Below are 19,883 nucleotides of genomic sequence, written 5' to 3'. Positions count from 1 at the left end.
GAAATTAAAGGACACATTACAGTTGAAACTAGGCAACAATCACAACAAGTAATATGAGTGCTCCACACAACAGGAAAAACTGTGTTCTGTCCTCTTATCTGACACTCCTATGTTCCAAACAAACAAACAAACAAACAAAAATTCAAAGAAATTGACTCACTAGTAACAACAAGAACAATCTTGATTACATCAAAAATAGAAACATTTATGTGTCAAACACATTACCAACAGAGTGAATAGATAACCCAAAAGATAGGAGAAACTATTCACAAATTAAGTAACTGATAAAGGATCAGAAATTCATAAATATAAAGAACTCCAATCAACAATAATGAAAAAATAAAACAATTAAATTTTTGAAAAGGCAAAAGACTTCACAAGATATTCACCAAAAATCCAATAGATCTCTATTATTTACAAAAATAAAAATGAACAAGTTCTGGTGGGGATGTGGAGAAACTGGGACCCTTGCCTGCTGCTGGAACAATGGAAAATGGTGCAGCTGCAGTGGAGGACAGCATGGCAGGTCTTGGAAATCTTAACAGAAAGTCCTTATCACCCAGCCATTCAATATACCCCATTGAGGTGAAAGCAGAGACTCACAGAGATAATTCTACTAATCGCAGTATTACTCACAATACTGAGTAATACGGACCCCAAAAAGGGGTCAATGACACAGACTTTCATGAATGGATGCATAAACAATATAGTGGACAATTAGTTGGCCTTAAAAAACAAATTCCAACATATACTACAGTATGGATGAACCTTGAGAACATTATGCTAAGGGAAATAAGCCAGTCATATGCAAAAAAAAATATTATATGACTGCAACAGAGAAAGTCAAAGATGGTTGCCAAGGGTTGGGAGAGGTGGGTATGGAGACTTACTATTCAATGGTATGAAGATTGCATTTCAGAATATGAAAGAAAGGTCTGGAGGTGGATAGCAGTGATGGATGCTCAGTATAAATGTATGTGATGCCACTGAACTGTACATATAAAAATGGCTGAAAGGGTAAACTTCAGCTTGCATATAATTTACCACACATATGTATATATGTGTAAAAAAGAATATTGACTCTTTCCTGAGTTTTGCATCATACTTATCATAAATCCAAATTCTTGAATGGATGTCTACAAGCTTGAATAATGTAATGGAATTTTATCAAAATCAAGATCCAAATTTACCTACCTATGGTAGATGTCAGTACAATCATGTTTTAGTGCCAGGAAAAATGCACCTATGACCACTCCCAGAATGACTGCCACAGTTATCTTTTCAAAAAGAAAAATGAACATAAAAAGGGTAAGGATTTCAATTAGAGTTAAGATTTTTCATGTCATTTATTATTATATGAGATATATATATATATATATATATATATATATATATATATATATATATATAAAATCACATCTCTCCATTTCAATGAACACTTTAATGGTGTGGCCAGAGTCACTAAGCAGTATATGTTATGAAAATGCTATCTAAATTAGATGGCAAATTAAGGTATCTTTTCTTCAGGGAATTGGCAGGACAACAAGTAGACTACTGGACAAGCTAAAATTACTCTCAGTGTCCACCAGGCACTGTGAGTTAAGGGTCCAGTTCAATTCAGGTACTAAACCCACAAATGCTACTAAAGTTAACAGACATGCAGGGATCTGGGGAAGTCATTTGGGAACAAATGAAACTCAATACTATAACAGTATTAAAATGTGAAATAATCAGTGAAGGACATTTATGGCATAAAGGAAAATAAAGTTTAAAAAAATGAAGCATGATCTGTAAAGAATAGTTTGTGAGGACCCTAATCTGGAAAGACTTCCAAATAAATGCTGATGGTTCTACCAATGTGCAATATAAACAGGTAAACAAGAGTCTTTACTTTCATACAGAATAACTTTTAAGAATATTCAATTTTTTCAGTTTCAACACTCCATATTCTTAGTTTTTTTTTTCATTCCAACTTGACATCTTATACTACCAATAAGTATTAGGATGTTTCCTATAGTTTTCAAACATTTAACAAAACAAAGAATTGCATGACAATATCATGCACACTATTATGAGGTTACACATATTATTCTGTCTTACATTAAAACAAAAAGAAAACTAAGCATTAGTAGTGATAATGTCCATATATCTGAACTTTGTGCATCTGGTTTGTTTTAAACACAAAGATGAAAAAGGAGTTCTCCCAAAATGTTACTCAGTCTTTGTTCAAATAGGTTGAAACAACATTTCTCAAGGATATGTTCTGAGGGATGTCTATAGCTTTCACTAAAAAAAAAATCTATAGATGTTCAATATATTAATAGAAACAATGATTCTCAGACAGATTGATAACAATGTCTTCAAAATTGATTTAATCAGAAAAACTTTAGCACACTGAATAAACTCTAAATAATTTTATATAGATAATTCATTTATTCTAAGAACTTCCAAATACAACTGCTGGCTAGAGGTCAAGTCTGAACTGTATAAATAACTAGTTTAAATCAAAACATATTTATCAGGTTACAGATAGGGTCTTATAAGAAGGAAGCCATAAAACAAATCTATCTTAACATTTTAACAAATCTATCTTCAAAACTTAGGCAAAAAGAACACTCCAGTTTAAGAATCCTAAACCACAAGGATCATTAAACTATGCTCCACAGGTCAAATGGGGCCAACTACTGTTTTTTTTCTTCTGCCCACAAACTAATAACAGCTTTATAAAGTAAAAAAATCATAAAAATACTATGCCTTTTGATAGGAGATTTATATGAAATTCATGATCCATGAATCAAAGTTTTAGGAGAACATAGCCAGGTTCATTTTTTTATGTATGACCTAAGGCTGCTTTCACTCTAATGTGAGAGGTAACTACCTGAGACAAGGACTATATGGACCTGAAAAGCCTAAAATATTAACTATTTGGCGCTTTCCACAAAAGAGTTTGCCTCTTCCTACACAAACATTCCAGCATTTACAAAACTGTTGAGATTTGTCCCACTAAACTCAGGGATCTCTAAGAGTTCTCCCCTTATTCTAGAGACTACTATTCTCTGAATATTGCTGGACTTCCTTTTGCAGAACTGAGTTCACTGATGAGACCAGAAGGCTGAACACCAAGCCTGGAGGCACTGGGCTTCTGTTTGCATCTTAAGGACACCTAGGACCCAATGCACAATCCTGGTGTATTTGCAAGTAGCTATGTCCTAATCATACTCTGTCCAGAACTACTACTTTGAGAAGCAAGTAAGAAACATGATACATAAATCATATGAAAGAATGAATGTATTACATCACATTGTTCAAAAATATATAATGCAGGTTGATAGATCTAAGTCATCTGACATGCTTCCAAATGACATCAAATTTGCTCTGAAACAGTAAAACTTTACCTTTGATTGGTAGGACATAAAACTGTCCATGGTCTGAGAGAAATGACTGATCAAAAGCACAACAAATATTTGCAGAAATTGACAATCTGACTCAAATACAGATGCAGGCAATAATTAAATATGAACATTATGATGGTTAACGTTAAATAGTCAGTAGTACTTCATTAGAGCCAACAAAGGCCATCTTTCAATACTTAACTGAAAATCAATGATTGATAATGTGCATTTGGTCCTAGGCCTCCTTAAGATGCAGACAGAGGCCTAGTGTCTCCAGGCTTGGTGTTCAACCGCAAACAATCAGCTAAACTGATTTCCTTACAAATGACAGAAAATGAACTGGAAGTTAGAAAAGCTTTGTATGACACAGGGGATAAAAACAATGAAAAACCTTGAGAAGTGATAATCAACAATGACCACAGAGCTAGCCAAAGAAGAAAATTATATTATATCATCCTAGTTAAGAGGGTTAACCTGACAGTGAATAGACTTGTTAAGTCTGGTTACTATCTGTGCATAAAATGCAAACCCTTTGAGGTATCTAGTGCTTTCTAAAGTTTAAAATCTCTGAATAAGAAGGTGAATTATAAGGAACAGCACTTTGCATACAGGATCCTCCACCAGACAGTGGGCAGCCCAGACAATGGTCAGCCTAGACAACTCTCAACTGTATTCATTAACATCATGTTCGCTCACTGCCACATTTCAAGGGCAAAACAACCCTCTTGCCCCTACTGCCTTTTGTCTCCCGTCCCTCTTCTCCCTCCTTTGGTGATTAAATTTTCTGTATAGACCTTTCTGCAATCTGATATATTAATTATCATGTCTCTACCCTCATAACAAATGAATTGCATGAGACCAGAAATGTTTATTTTTACTCATTTTGTGTACTGCTTTGTGAGTTCCCAAAATGCAACACATGATCCTGTGAATGACTCTGCAAATGAAAGTGGATAGCTATGCAATACCCATACATATCTGAGACACATTGTCTTTATTTTTTTTGAGGAAATTTTTTTTCTACTCAATATTATCCATTATAATTTGTCTAAATCAACAAAAATTCTGGGTGAGGTAATCCAAGAATCACTAAGAAACTTTCCCATAAGTAAAACTTGTGATTTTTTTTTGTTGTTGTTCTATTGGCCATGATTACATACCAAATGAAGCAAGAATAATAAGTGAATGGAAGAGAATAAACCAATTCCTAAAGTAGATCATATCAAAACCATGTTAATTCTACAGGGGTATTTCACAGCATAATTAAAAGAGTCTCCGGTCACCTGAAATATGTTTTCTTCAGGATCACTTAGCAAGTTCTTGAAAAAACGCCAGACAATCCATCTGAGCTGATGATAGAAGGAGGTGATATAGGTGGTCTCCTTGAAGGCTGAGCTCCTCTTCTTCTGACCACCTGAGAGTTGATCTAACTCAGCTTTCGTTTCTCTGTAGATGGAGGAGTTGAGGTAAAACTCAGCTAATGTTTCTATGACTGGTATTTTCCCCTTGGAAAGCTCTTCAGTCTTGCTGACTTTCAAAGAAAAAATGAATAAAGAACAAAAACACTACTATCAGACAACAAGTTATTTAATCCATTTTTCTATGACTCCTTTCTTCAATAACAATTTGATTTTAGAGCTTGAATATAAAAATTACTAGCTTTATTGCCACATTTCACATTAGGAATACACAGGTGAATGAGCTGGCTACTACTATGATTGTAATTACAGATACAGGAAACTCACTGACCTTTTCCTCCCAACTTTGAACATAACTATTAAAATAAATATCTTCATACAGAGTGATAATGTTAATATAAAAATCTGGTCCTTTAATTCTACATGTTAATGCATAAAAAACTGTTTCTCATTTATAAGTACTATAACAATGAGCATATTTATTTTTAAATGGAAACCCCCCCATAAAATCAAAAGTAGCATATAAACGATCACTCTTAAAACAAACAAACAAACAAACAAAAACCATAGCACTGACAGGTAGCAAAGTCTTTCTGCTGACTGGTATCAGAACACAACATTAATGCAAATTCACAAAGCCCTGTTAGAATATCTTTCCATATCACAAAACCTCAGCCAAATTGATTAGGCAAAAACTGTAAATCTGAGACTGATGTACCTTCATGCCCTTCTTCCTCTCTGTTTAATACCATAGCAGAAAATTCTCCATTAATGATCTCCAGAAAGAAGACTGCAGGGCTGTTGTACAGCTCACAGGGATAACCTGCAAAAGAAAGCACTCCAAAAACTCAACCCAATGGTCTTCAAAAGTAAAGAGGACTCACACAGTGTGAGACGGGTGAGACTAGGGAAGGCAGAATTATCATCTTCTCCCTCATTTTCATACATACATATATATATACATACATTCATACATACATACATACATACATATCCAACCAAATCTGGACTCTTTAGAACATATTACATTAGTTATTATCTACAATAAGTAGTAAAATTCAATAAGCTATCTAAATTTCCTGGCGTTTATCAATACTCCTTCATAAGACTAAGGCTAAGTACAGGAAGGAAGTTTTGAAGGCCCTGATGCATTGTATTCTGAGTTGATCCAGGAAATACTGGAATGGCAGTACTAATGACAACAAGATAGCTTTTCCACCTATTAAATTCATATTTCAAATTTATCATCTGTCAATCTGTCATAATTCCAAAGAGGAACAAATCCTTCAGAGTAGCATTCTGGAAAGAAATTGACCAGTACAGTACACGTGAACTCTTTCCTTCATTTGTAGTGGCATAAATCATCTAAACTTTGCCTGTGGTCTGATTCTTATCTCCTCTGGACTCCCCAGACCCATACATGCTTGGGTACTCTTTAAATTTTTTTTTAAAGAGAGAGAGAGAGAGAGAGAGAGAGATAGTTTTTTTCTTTAAAGAGAGAGTATGAGGAGAGAGAGAGAGAGAGAGAGAGAGAGAGAGAGAGATAATTTTTTAATATTCTATTTTATTTTATTTTTTTTAGTTTTTGGCGGACACAACATCTTTGTTTGTATGTGGTACTGAGGATAGAACCTGGGCCGCACGCACACCAGTGGAGCACGCTACTCCTTGAGCCACATCCCCAACCCCCATGCTTGATTATTTTTAAAGAAGAGATATTAAACAAAAACAAATTTAAAAAGACAACTGCTTGGGGTCATAGAGAAGCATCTATGATCATACCCAAATATCTCTGAAGCAGATTTTATGAGCTGTTAAAAAATCACATAATTTAATAAAAAAATCAAAGAATCAGTCATCCCTGAAATATTGGTCTAATCAGATTTGGGATTAGCTATTCCATTGACTAATAGATCACTCACACCCATTTAAGTCCTAAATCTTGAGTCTACTGTTTCTAGAAAGTTAAGTAGCATCTCCATGAGCTCTCGTGAAGGCAGAGCAAGATTCCATGTCACGGTAAAAACTAAAAAAAGCAATATGTTATAGGTCTCAAAATAATAATATTGGGCCATTCCATAAATATTTAACTGACAGAATAACTGGATATAAATCCAAGTAGTTAAATTTTGAACTTTCAGGGAAAGATCACTGTTATGGTTTGGATATGAATTTCCCCAAATATTCATGTTGTTTTAATCAACTGTGACCAAAAGACCTGAAAATAAAAACATAGAGGAGGAAAAGATTATTTTGGCTCATGATTTCAGAGGTTCAGTCCACCATCAGTCAACTCCGTAGTGGTGAGCCCAGGCGAGATAGAACATCATGGGAGAAGGGCATGGAGTAGCAAAGCATCTCAGGACATAATAATTAGGAATTAGGGAGAGAGGTTCACTCACCAGGAACAAAATATAAGCCCAGAATATATGTCCTCAGTGACCTACTTCCTCTAGCCACCCCCTATTTGCCTATAGTTATGATCCAGTTAATATATACCAATGGATTAATCCATTGATCAGGTTATACCTCTCATAGTCTGATCAATTTACCTCTGAACATTGTTATGCCCTCTCACACATGACCTCTTGGGGAAAACCTCATATCTAAACCACAACACATGTGTTTAAGGCATGGTACACAATATAGCAATCTCATAAATTAATAACTTCAATGGACTACTGTGTGGTGGGAGGAATTAAGTCACTGGAAGTATGCCCTGGAAGAATTTATCATGCTCCTGATCTCCTCTCCCCTCCCTCCCTCCCTCCCTCCCTCTCTCTCTCTGTCTCTGTCTCTCTGTCTCTCTCTCTCCCTCCATCTCTCCCTCCCTCCCTCCTCACTGGCAAGAGTTGCACAGTTTCCACCACTACACCTTTCTGCCATGATGTTTCTCACCAAAGGCCCAAAGAAATGAAGCTTAGTTCTCACCTAAGGCCAAAAGCAATGCATATAGCTGTAATGGAGTGAAACCTCCAAAACCATGAGCCAAAATAAATCTTTCCTCCTCTAAGTTACTGTTATCAATTATTGATCACAACAATGAAGAGTTGATTAACAAGAAGTGTGGTCATTGCTGTGACTATACCTGACCATGTGCTTCAGAAGCCTTTGAAAATGATTTGTGGGAGGAATTTGGAAAAATGTGGAGATACAAGATAAAGAAACTTTGGAATGTTGTAAGCAGAGGTTAATGAACAATTATGGTGTGATCTCAGGAGACCAGAATGTCAACAAGAATGTGGACAGTAAAGATTGTGTTCATGAGATTTCAGATTGTAATGAGGACCGTTTTGGGAACTGGACTAAAGTCCATAACTGGTATATTCTATCAAGGAAGTTGTTTCCATTTTGTTCGACAGTCTCTGAGGCTGAATTTAAAGATGATGAACTAACTAATCTACTGGAGGAAATTTCAAGGCAACAAATCATTGGGACTGTGGCATAGTTTTTGCTAGTAGCTTTTAGTCATATTTTTAGTGAGAAATGGCAACAAGAAGCAGAGAAGAAACATTTAAAATTTGTCTGTTTGGCCAGAAAAACACTTGTAAAACTGCAAATAAGGAAGGTGTGGTTGCTAAAGAAATCAGAGCCTTTAAAGAGAAACCAATGTTTCATGGAGAAAAAAGGAAAGATGTTTAAAGGAGTAAAAATGATAACTAGTTTGAAAGACTCTGCTTTGAGAAGAGAGACCTGGGTTACATTGCAGGCACAGGGCCACCTAGAAACTTGTCCTGCCAGGACTCATTTCATTGTCCAAGCACTCAGTAGCTGCTACAGCTATTGTTTGAGCAGACCCAGCTACTGTTCCTACAGGCAGTGGGCCTTGGTGCCATCTGTGTTGTGCCAGTTTTAAATAATGCAGAATTCTGAAGTAGGGGGTTCATGAAAGTTTTTACCCAGATTTCAAAGGAAGGCCTGGGAGATAGGAATTTGTGTCAAGGTTGCAGTCTCTGCAGACAATCCCTGAGAGGGTGATGTGAGATTCTGTGAGAGGAAGCTAAATCAGTAATGGAGTTGCCAGGACTAAGAGATGCCATGAACCATGGAATGTATGCTGAGGAAGGATATATGCAAAGAACAAGGCTTTTTTGGAGACTGTTTATTCCCTTTTGGAATGGAAATGTCTACTCTGTTCCATTGTATATTAGAAACATGTAACTTACCTATTATTATCTATATGGGCACACAGCTAAGGTGTTACCTTGAGTCTCACAGAATACTTTGGATTTAGAGTTTTGAGAAATGTTGGAATTGTTAAAGACTAGAGGAACTTATAGGACTGAATGCATTTTACATTATGAGATTAACATGAGCCTTTTGGGGTTGGGTCAGAATATTATAGTTTGGATATAAAGTATACACTTTAAATACTTAAATACTAAAGAATTTAAGACTCAGTCTCCAATGTACAGAGATGGAGATTTTAAGAAATTATTTGATTATGAGGGCTCTAACTTCCTCAGGAAACTAATTCATTTCATGGGATAATAATGAGAATAGATTACTTAGAAGTGGGACCTAATTTGAAAAAGTAGGTCACTGGGTTCATGCCCTGGAAGGATTTATTTTGTCCCCAACCCATTTCCTCGCCTTTCCTCTCCCCTCCCCACCTTTCCTTCTCATTCTCTCCCTCCTCTTTCTCCTCTTCTTCTTTTTCTTCTCTCTCTCTCCCCCCTCCTTCCCTCCTTCTCTCTCTCTCTCTCTCTCTCTCTCTCTCTCTCTCTCTCTCTCTCTCTCTCTCTCATCTCTCTCATCTCTCTTTCTCTTTCCTGGTTGCCATGAGCTGAACAGCTCTCCTCCACCGTTTTTCTGCCTCACCTCAGGCCCAAAGCAATGAAGCCAGTAGACTGTGGACTGAAACTTCTGAAACTTGAAGCCAAAAACCATCATACTTTTTGTAATTAGTTTTTCTCAGACATGTGTTATAGGAATGAAGAGGTAACCCACACAGTCACTGGGAAGCAGAACAGCCATAGGACCAGTACAAACACTCTCACACACATATGCTGCCATATGAAGATAATGTTTGGCAACAAAGTGACTAAGGATGTTTTAGAGTGGCAGAACCTGAGGTAAATTTATACAAAGATCAAACAGCACTCCCATCAACACCTCTGTTCTCTCCCAGAATTCCAAGAATGAAGGATCTAGTGCATGAAAAAGTCAACCAAACCTGCTGATGCAAAGTATTCCAAAGCCTTCTGTGCAGGACCTTGGTACAATAGTTTTCCTGAGGCCAATAAGGTGAGGCTGTCAAACAGCTTGAAGATGGAATACCGAGGGTGATTAATGGTAAAGATGATTGTTGGTCCCTGCTCAGAAATCCTAAGCCAAAAGAGGGAAGATAATGAATCATTACACATCGGAACCTTGCCCTTCCTAATAAAACAGTTTATTCTTACTACTAAAACAAGAGTTCGAAGTTCAACTTCATTTTCTCTTATAGTCTTATCACCTAATCTTATGTTACCTACATGACACCTGGGGAATCTAAATTCAACATTTTTTAAAACTATTTTTCTACTTGTAGTTGGACACCATACCTTTATTTATGTATCTTTTGGGTTTCTTTTTTTTAGTTGTTGATAGACCTTTATTTTTTAATACATGGTGCTGATGATTTAACCCAGTGTCTCATTTATGCCAGGCAAGTGTGCTATTGCTGAGCCACAGCCTCACTCCTAATTCAATGTTTTTATTAGTACTAAATTGTTAGAAATTCACTTTAATATGCAATTTAAAAATTAAACATGGTATCATTCTTTATTATTTCAACAACATTGCAACTAAAAAAAAATTATGATGGGCTGGAGATATAGCTCATCAAAAGTGCTTTCCTAGCATATGTAAGACCCTGGGTTTCATACCCAGATATGCAAAAAAAAAAAATCAAGATTTTTGTGCACTTTAGTAATTATTATGAAAAAGTAGTAATTATTATGGGCTTTGTATCTTTAATAATAACAACTAAGGGAATTTTTTATTTGCTTGTTTTGAAAGAATTTTTCATATACATTATTAATATTCTTTGTGTTCTAAACAGGATTTAACTTGGCAGCATTTAGAGTCAGTTTTTTCCTTGGAAGAATTTTGCAGTGTTTATAAGTACCATAAGAGCAATTAAAATACATAATCAAGATAAATAAAAAAGATGATTCTTACCAAGAAAAATAAAAAATAAAAACATTAGGCTTCTGAAAAGATGGTACATCGACTGTCTAGAATCTACTATAGGGCTTGTTAAAAATACAGATGCCTGGACAGTCCTCCTAGACACTGAATTAGAATTTCTGAGGATGATACAGGGAGTCCATATTATTAACAAGCTGTCCAGGCAACCTACAAGTATAATCAAGTTTGAGAAGTAGTAATAGAGTAAATAGTAAGACAACAGTACGGGCTGGGGATGTGGCTCAAGCAGTAGGTAACACGCTTGCCTGGCATGAGCGGGGCTCTGGGTTCGATCCTCAGCACCATATAAAAACAAAATAAAGATGTTGTGTTCACCGAAAACTGAAAAATAAATACTAAAAAATACTCTTTCTCTTCTCTCTCTCTTAAAAAAAAAAGACAATAGTCATACAAATAATTCTCATTGATGATTTGTCTTCTATCACTTTAGGATTAGTTTTCCTTTTTTCTACCTTGATAAAACAATGGACATTCTGAAGTATGTACTATGAGATTGCTAAACGCTTTAGAAATTACTTCATTTTAATTTTCACACTATTGTAATAAGGTAGTTTCAATATTATAATTTCATAACTTTTAACAGGAAAAGCTTAAAAGTTAAGCGAATACCCACTAAGTCACAATTATGAAGAAGTAAGGCTATGATTCTATCTCTGGTTTAATTTGTGATAGAAATAGTGTTAAAAGGCCATTTCACATGAGTTATTACTATGGATGCAAAAAATAAAGGTAAAAATGTTCAAAGTAGATATTTAAAATGTTTATGAGCCAGGTGTGGTGGTATGTGACTGTAATCTCAGCTAGGCAGGAGGTTGAGGCAGGAAGATTTCACGTCTGAAGTTAGCCTAAGCCACTTGGTGTACCTCTGTCCCAAAATAAGAAGTAAGAAGGTCACAGGATCAGTGGTAGAGCACACTGAGGTTCAATCCTGAGAGCAACAACAACAACAACAACAACAAAACTTTAGAAGACCCACTTCAATCTACAAATTTGATTAGTTCCTAGTATAGTTTAGTGCCCAAGGGTGCTCTGCCCCAAAGAGATTTGGGCAAGAAGACCAACAATTTCAATAGAATGTGGAATAGATATAGCTAAGGGTTCCTTGTAAATGCTAACAACCTAGGCTAAAGATGATACAAGTGGAACATCAAAAGGACCAACAGGACTCAGCTAAGAAAAGGATACTCCTGGTCAAAGAAACTCAGTGTTACAAAGCAAGAGGTGTGTTTATATGTGTCTGAGAGGCAGTGACTTGGTATTAAATGAATAAGGTAACTAAAGAGACTACAAAAGGAGAATTACAAGCCTAAGATTGGCCCTTCTCTCAGAAACTGGAACTGTATTCAGTAGACATCATTGAGCTGGTAGACAACTAGAAGCAGGAAGCAGAATTGTAGGAGAGCCCTGCTACCCAAAGTGTGATTGGATGGGCAGTGGCATTAGTATCAGTATTTCCTCTTAAAGTCCTCTAGGGGAAACCCTGGGCTCCACCTCAGACTTAAAGAAACAGAATCTACAATTTAATCAGACTCCAAGTGATGACTGTGCATAGCAGGGCTTGATCTCTGCAAGAGGCAGGATGCTTGAATGCTACTCAGTAAGAAACATAAAGGAAATAGTTACAATATTCTGTATCAATTCATCATTGTCTAATGAACACTGCCAGCAGAGCTGTAGATAATAAAAAATTTCCTGGGTATGTTCTATAAAGGTACCCGAACTCCAGGCCCATAACCTGGCATCTTCATTTATATGTATGTTGACATCTAGAGCATAAGATATTTAAACAAACAGCCATCTTTGCATCGTCTTGTTTTTTCTCTCCTATCAGAAACTTTCTCATGGGTGCATGGCAATCAGAGAAAGCAAAGTAAGTACTACGGGAAGCCATGAAGGTGGTGTGTCAGGCACCTTACAGTATGAAGTAGAGGGGTTTCCAGAGGTAGGAGACAAAGATATAGCCCAGAGCAAGTGGCAGACTGGTTGCATTAAACAATTAAATCATAGACAGACCAAGTAAGTGAATATATTAAAATAAAAGGAGTCACATCTCTCATGGTCTGAAGTGACTTGCAAAGGCTGAAAGGGAAAGAACTAAAAATGACACAGAGGTATTGGACTGGAAATAAAAATAAAAATATGAACTCATGGGTATCTAAATATATACTCTTATTTAAACAGCAATTATTACAGAAATATGTTTACATATTTTTATAATATACATACATATATACACAGAGAGAGAGAGACAGAGAGAGAGAGAGACAGAGAGAGAGAGAGAAAGAAGGACTGAAAATATTGCTCAGGTGTAGAGTAAGTGCTCAGCAAATATGAGGCCATGGGTAGGAACCCTGCCACACACACAATAAAAATCCCACTACACACACACACACACACACACACACACACACACACACATCTGTATACACACATATAAAATTCATGTAGGGCCAATGTTTCCAAATAAAATAGAATATATTTCCATATTTTATATAAACACATACAGTAGGCCTAAGTATGCCTACTGAAGATCTAAAAGCAATGCCACTCCAATAGCAGTGAGCACAATAGCAACCATATTTTGGTTTTTTAATATTAATTAAACCAGAACAAACCACATCCATCCACAAATAGCTAACTCAGGAAAAGTGCAACATAAACATGGAACATCACAGTGACTACAAGTAATGATGGAAGAATGATCAGGGAGAGGTCAAAAGAACACACAGACCATTGAAAAGCCATCCCCTAGTCAAATAAGGATCAATTTAATCATTAAAACAGTGAAGAAAAGCAGATTCCAACCCATTGCATCACACAGAAAATGAACAGGGGAAAAACTCTTCTTTAGATAAAATGTCAACAATTACCTGTTAGGCAACTACCACAAGAACAGGAGTTATTAGCTTACGCTAAAATTGGTAGGTGAGATTTGAGGAGGAACACAATCTTGGTATAATAGGAAATTATCTTCCCAGAAAAAAAAATACTAATCTACTCTAAAGAAGAAAAGTACTTTCCCAGCAGAGAAGCCCAGCAGACCCCAACATGATCAAATGAGGGAAGTTCACACCACCTATGAGACCGGAATCTGCTCATGGAACATAGGGATGGACCCAGTAGAGGGTCACCCCATGAAATCCACCAAAACTTGCAAGGGCGTGACAGACAGGAAAGGACTGTGGTACTCACACAGATTATCAAACTAACCAAAACAGGAACGCCAGAAAAGACATGTTTCAGTGAAGAATCCCAAGGCACTGCAGGAAACAGACACTGCAGGGGAAGCTGGTGGCATGTGACTAGAGTCTAAGCACTGGATGGTTGTGAAGCCACCACTGTCAACTTCCTTACCTGAAGGCTGGTGTATTGGAATGTCCTTGCCTCTTGGAATTTACACTGGGGAGAATTTACCAGAGATGGAGAATGAGGTCAGAAAAAAACTTACACAGGTGGAACATAGATGGAGGAAGAGGGAAGCAAATGCAGTAAAATAGAAGTTAGGGAATCCAGGTGAGGGAACTGGGAATTTTTTTTTTCATTAAACTTTTCTTAGAACTTTCCTGTCAGTTTGAAATAATTTTTTATAATTTTAAAGAAGATGTTTAAAAATTAATCTTAAAAATTTCTCCTATTACATTCCTGCCAGTCTCCTTTCTTGATAGAAATGAATGACTTTTTTTCCCATTGTTCTACTTTTCCAGGCCCCCACTTAGGATTCATAACAGGCCAAGTCCATTTCCTAAGCTCATCCAGTTGGTTCCACCTTCAAAAAAGACCCAGAACCCATGCTTTTCTTACCACCTGACCACCAGCATCCTAGTAGGTCGGGGCCTACTTCTGCAGCTATTTTTTGGTGTCCTTCATTCACCTTGGCCTCATTGTGCAGTCAATGCTGATACTCTCAAAATGTCCCTGGACCTTAGCAGCAGAAAATATGTCTCACAGGGGCCAATGAGGTCTATGTATTCTGACCCAAGCCCAACTTTACTTTACATAATTTCTAATTGCCTGAATTGTGGCCTCTCCAAAACTGATATGTTAAAGTCCTAACACCCAGCACCTCAGAATGTGGCTACCTCTGGAGAGTCTTTAAAGAAATCACTAAGATTAAAGAAGGTCATTAAGTGGTGAGTCATCTGACTATGTCTATTGAAGGATCCAAGAAGATACAACTTGTAGACACCTTGATTTCAACTTCCAGCTTTCAGAGCTGGAAGAAAAGTAGTATCTGTTATTCAGCCCCCCAGCCTGTGGTCTTGTTATAAGAGTCTAGCAGCCAACCTGCACTGGGTTCTGTCCCTCTGGCCTCTCTGATACTCCACACACATCAAGCATCAAGCATCAAGCATGCTATGCCTCAGGGCCACCGGCTGCTCCTTCCAACCAGAACTCTGCTGACAGAAAGAGCAGGACTCACTCTGTCACAGGTCTCTCGTCACATACTTGTGGTCCTCCTTGACTATCCTGTTTTTTAAAACAATTCCTCACTCCCTTCATGGCCTTTCTTCCCCAAGTTGTTCATTAATTTTTCTTAATAACACTTCTTTGCTCCTTGACTATTTCTCTTTAAGAAGAAAGGAAAGAATTTTGCTCTTCACTTCTGAAACCCTGGCACACTGAACCCCTGGTACATAGAAGTGATCCAATTGTAAATAAATAAAAGAACAATCTTCCTACAGTATTTACCTTTTCAGGAGCAAAAGTACAGTATTTGCTGTGCTTATATGTAAACCAGTTGTTGGTCGATCCAAGAATAAGATGGGAGGATCAGCAATCAGCTCCATTGCTACACTGGTCCTTTTTTTCTCTCCTCTAGATAAAACCTAAAACACAGATTATTACATTATCAACAAGAACCACTATGGTCACCACCATAGGGAATTAACTTCATTTGGTGGATTAACTTGATTCCTACAAGATACTTTTTCTCTATTACCCTCATTATTCTGAACAACAAATAAATGGACATCTGAAAGAAGAAGGAGGTCTCTATTTGAAGAGATAAGTACCTGGAGGCTAAGGGCAGAGGATCCAAGTGGCTGGACCTGATATGAAGCTCACACTTTAACATTCTGTATATTCCTCACCAAGTCAAAGGTTTAAAGACAGTGAGTAACAAAACTAAAAGATATGGACCTGACACAGTGAAACCACAGTCTAAAACAGGAGATAAAGCTAGGAGATGAAAAAGGAAAACACCTTAAGTATTCTATTAGTCTTCTAACAACAACCCCCCCCACACACACACACACACTTCATTGCTACTGACAAAAGTCCCTGAGTGGACTTATGAAAAGGGTACACTTGAAGCCAGGAGAGCTCTCGTTCTACTATATCACATAAGCACTTTTTAATTCCCATCAGATTTCCTAAATTGATACCAGCTACACCCTAACTCAATACAGAATTCCCAATTAATCATTTCAGATAAAATCAGGAGGTGGGATAGTCCGCAGGTACCTAGTTCAAACTTTTCAACCAGTCAATATCATTGTGTGTGCTGAGAGGACTAGAATACTTCTGGGGAGAAAGGCAGTAGGGAACAATTCTCAAATGAAGAGTCTCCAAAAGAAATAATCAAATGCAACTCATAGCCCTTGATTGGGAACTTTTAATAACTGAGCTTTAAAAAGACGTCTGAAGACAATTTAGGAAATGTGGATGAATATGGTTTGACATAGTTGGTGATATGAGGACATGAAGTTAGTTGGTAATGGCTTTGTGGGAAGGTAGGCAAATGTCCTTTTTTCCCAATGCATATAAGTATTTTGTGGTGAAATATCATACAAATTTGTATAAAATAGTTCCATAAGACAGAGTTATAATAATTATGAGAGATGTTAACAATTGAGAAATCAAGGTGAAGAGTACTAGTAATTATATTAATTTCCATATAATTAACATAATAATAGATACATACTAAACATAATGTATAATATATAAATAATACAATGTACATATAATATATAACTATTATATTAATTACCCTAAATCACATCATTATAGTAATCAGACCATCTTGTCTAGATTTCTGTTATGTTCAAAATATCATAAAAACTAAAACTATATAAAATTATTTGATACTATTAGAGTATGTTAATTATAAGAAATCAAAAACAGCCTTTACATATGTTCCCCAGAAATCCAAGAAAGTAACTAAGGACAATGAATAAAATGGTAAAGAACAGAGTTAAAAAAAAAAAAAGTACCAAACTAGAATGAGAAGATCAAATAAATAAAGAGAGCCAAGGAAAATAAAATCAATACTCAGTAATAAAAAATAAGTAGCATCACAGGACTATTTTTCTAAATAAAACACTTCACATAAAGCCTATCAGCAAGTATAATAGGAAGCAGCAGCCAATAGGATGCTCCACCCACATTCTTCATTTTTTTAGGAGGGAAGATCGGGGGCTTCATTCAAAAACACTACATTCTAAAAAACTCATCATCACATACAGCTCCAAATATCTGCTCAGCAAACCCTCCACATGGAGTGGTAAACTGTAAAGTTCATTCATTCTCTCCATGATCCTGCAAACCCACAAAAGGTTGAGTTACTTAGTCCACTCTATTACTCTTGCCCACAAACGTACTTCTCAAACCTAAGAGCCTGGTAGATGAGTCTGGAAATAAATATTGGCAGAAAAAAATGGGAATGAGGAGAGGATGAGAAAAAAAACTGCCAAAGATAAGCTATAGAAAAAATTAGTAGCAACGCAAATTAGAAGTCAGTCCTACTGTGATCAAATATAATTCTGGAAGTCAAATTACAGACAAGTTATATATACAAAGAAATAATACCTGGAACTTGTCATTTATCAATTCCAGAAATATGCCTCAAAAAAGCCATGGAACAAAGGTCCCAGGAAGAAGAGAAAGAAAAGAGCAGTGAAAGTCAGGAAGAGAAAAACAGGAAGAAGAAAAGTTAGAGCAAAGACATCAAATGAGCCCTGACTACAGCAATGAGACCACACTCCACTCCAGGGATTCCACCATCTTTAAGATTGTTTCTCCAGCTTCATTTCCACCTTCACAATAGTTATGTAGTCATTTTTCTCATCATTACAGAAAACAGCCACACATGTCATAAGAAACTTCTGATTAAGGTCACACTGTCCACACAGGGAGGTCCGCTTTCCTGGCTACAATTCTACCAGTTTTTTTCACATTACCTTGGAATCAGCCACTTCACTTAGATCTAAATCCTCAATGACCTTGTTGATCCTCTCATTTTTTTCATGATTTGTCATAGTTGTTGGAAGCCGAAGAGCTGCTGAGAACTGCAAATTTTCTCTCACTGTCAGGGTGTTGATCAGGACATTATTCTGAAGGAAAATACAATTTTCATGAGACATACTGAATCTTTTCTTAGACTATTCCTCTAGTATATGTAACTCAATAGATGAAAATAACAAACCCAAGAAAATGCTATAGTTAATGCTGTGTTTTCAACTCTGCTAACTACAGAGACTCCATATACAGACAGCTGCAGAGCCCAGGGAGGAATTTCAACACCCATCTGAACATCCAAGTGGAGCACAGGGAAGTATGATATGACTACTGGCAGACACATTCAAGTATGTTCTGAGGAAGGAAAAGAGGCAGGGAGCGCAAAAACAGATATCAGCAGACCCTTCTGAAAATGATACAAGTAGAATTGATATCCGTGCCCTACATAGGTCATATTCCAGGTCCTCTCAGCCTTTCCATTTAACTCCACCCGCTTTCTAATAGGAAATTATGAGAAGCAGATGTAAGAAAAGTTGATTCTATGAGTATGTCACAAAATCAACTAGAAGCACAATAAACTGCAAACCAAGGCACTTCCCTATATAGAAACATATGAAACCTAAAAGTAAACCAACTAATACTTACTTGAACCACAAAACCTGAATAATATTTGAAATTGGCAGGTCGAGGTCCTCCATTGATCAAGACATCTCCGGATAATCCACTTAGATCTTTCCTTGCAGCTAAAATGTTTAGCAACCTACAAAAGGACAAATATGGTACAGCTTTTTTTCCCCTTCAATACAGGCCACCTCTCTCAGCTACTGTTAGTTCAAATTCTGTACAAGCTATAAAATTAACTAATTAAGAGATATATGACTTAACTAAAACTTTGTACATATGTGTGTTTCTGTGTGTTTGTGTATGTGTATGTGTGTTTACATTCAAATTCTCATCTTCCTTTTCATTTGTGCCATAAGAAAGCACAGAAATATAAAAGCAAGGCAAATTTGGCTTATCCTGCATAGACCTCCCAAAGGACCTTCCTGTCCATCTGACATTGGTGGATCCAACCTAGGAAATGTGCTCTTTTATCTAAATGTGTCTTCAATTATTCCTATGTTCCATCTCCCCACATTTAATCTTATTCCCTTCTTATTCTTCCTCATTAGCTCATAGTAGGTTCGACAGGTGTACCTCAACCACTTTATGATGCTGTATTAGTGAGACTGATAAAAGTTATTTCTAAAAGCACACTGAAACTACAAAAATAAAGCTGACTTATAATTTCTGTTATACTCACAAAGACTTGTTTTGACCTTTGGGTACCATAATGGCATTGAGACCAGGTTTCATGATTCCACTGAAACACAAAAGCAAAAATGAGTAATGATTCCATTTTAAACAAAGTTCTTTTAAATTAGGATCTATGTCAAATACACTTAAAGAAATTTCATGAAATTGCATCAGATTCCCATTAACATCTCTTAATTATTTTTTAAAAAAAAAGAAGCAGGAAATTACTTACTGAAAATAGGTATATTCTGACTGAACAGAAGTTAGTCACATTCCTACCTGTGACTTTATGCTCACATAGTGTGTCAGTCATTTATATTAGACTTGCCCTTCCCCTTCCTTTCTT

At 36.5% G+C, this 19,883-nt stretch overlaps 1 protein-coding gene across 1 annotated transcript in view; it reads right to left on the bottom strand.

Moving 5' to 3' along the window:
- The window catches only part of LOC144257180 (broad substrate specificity ATP-binding cassette transporter ABCG2-like), a 30,511-nt gene extending 10,914 nt beyond the window's left edge, over window positions 1-19,597 (bottom strand). Inside the window, exons 1-7 of the mRNA XM_077803133.1 lie at window positions 19,545-19,597; window positions 18,887-19,001; window positions 18,184-18,336; window positions 15,695-15,831; window positions 9,987-10,138; window positions 5,560-5,633; window positions 1,195-1,277 (exon numbers count right to left, since the gene is read on the bottom strand). Of these exons, the coding sequence (XP_077659259.1) occupies window positions 1,195-1,277; window positions 5,560-5,633; window positions 9,987-10,138; window positions 15,695-15,831; window positions 18,184-18,336; window positions 18,887-19,001; window positions 19,545-19,597 (767 nt within the window). The remainder of the gene's footprint in view (window positions 1-1,194; window positions 1,278-5,559; window positions 5,634-9,986; window positions 10,139-15,694; window positions 15,832-18,183; window positions 18,337-18,886; window positions 19,002-19,544) is intronic.
- Window positions 19,598-19,883: the final 286 nt, after the last annotated feature.

The sequence above is a fragment of the Urocitellus parryii genome, chromosome 10, assembly GCF_045843805.1.
Source record: "Urocitellus parryii isolate mUroPar1 chromosome 10, mUroPar1.hap1, whole genome shotgun sequence".
Lineage (NCBI taxonomy): Eukaryota > Metazoa > Chordata > Mammalia > Rodentia > Sciuridae > Urocitellus > Urocitellus parryii.
The sequence above is the reverse complement of the archived record's forward strand: the minus strand, read 5'-3'. Positions and strand labels throughout refer to the sequence as shown.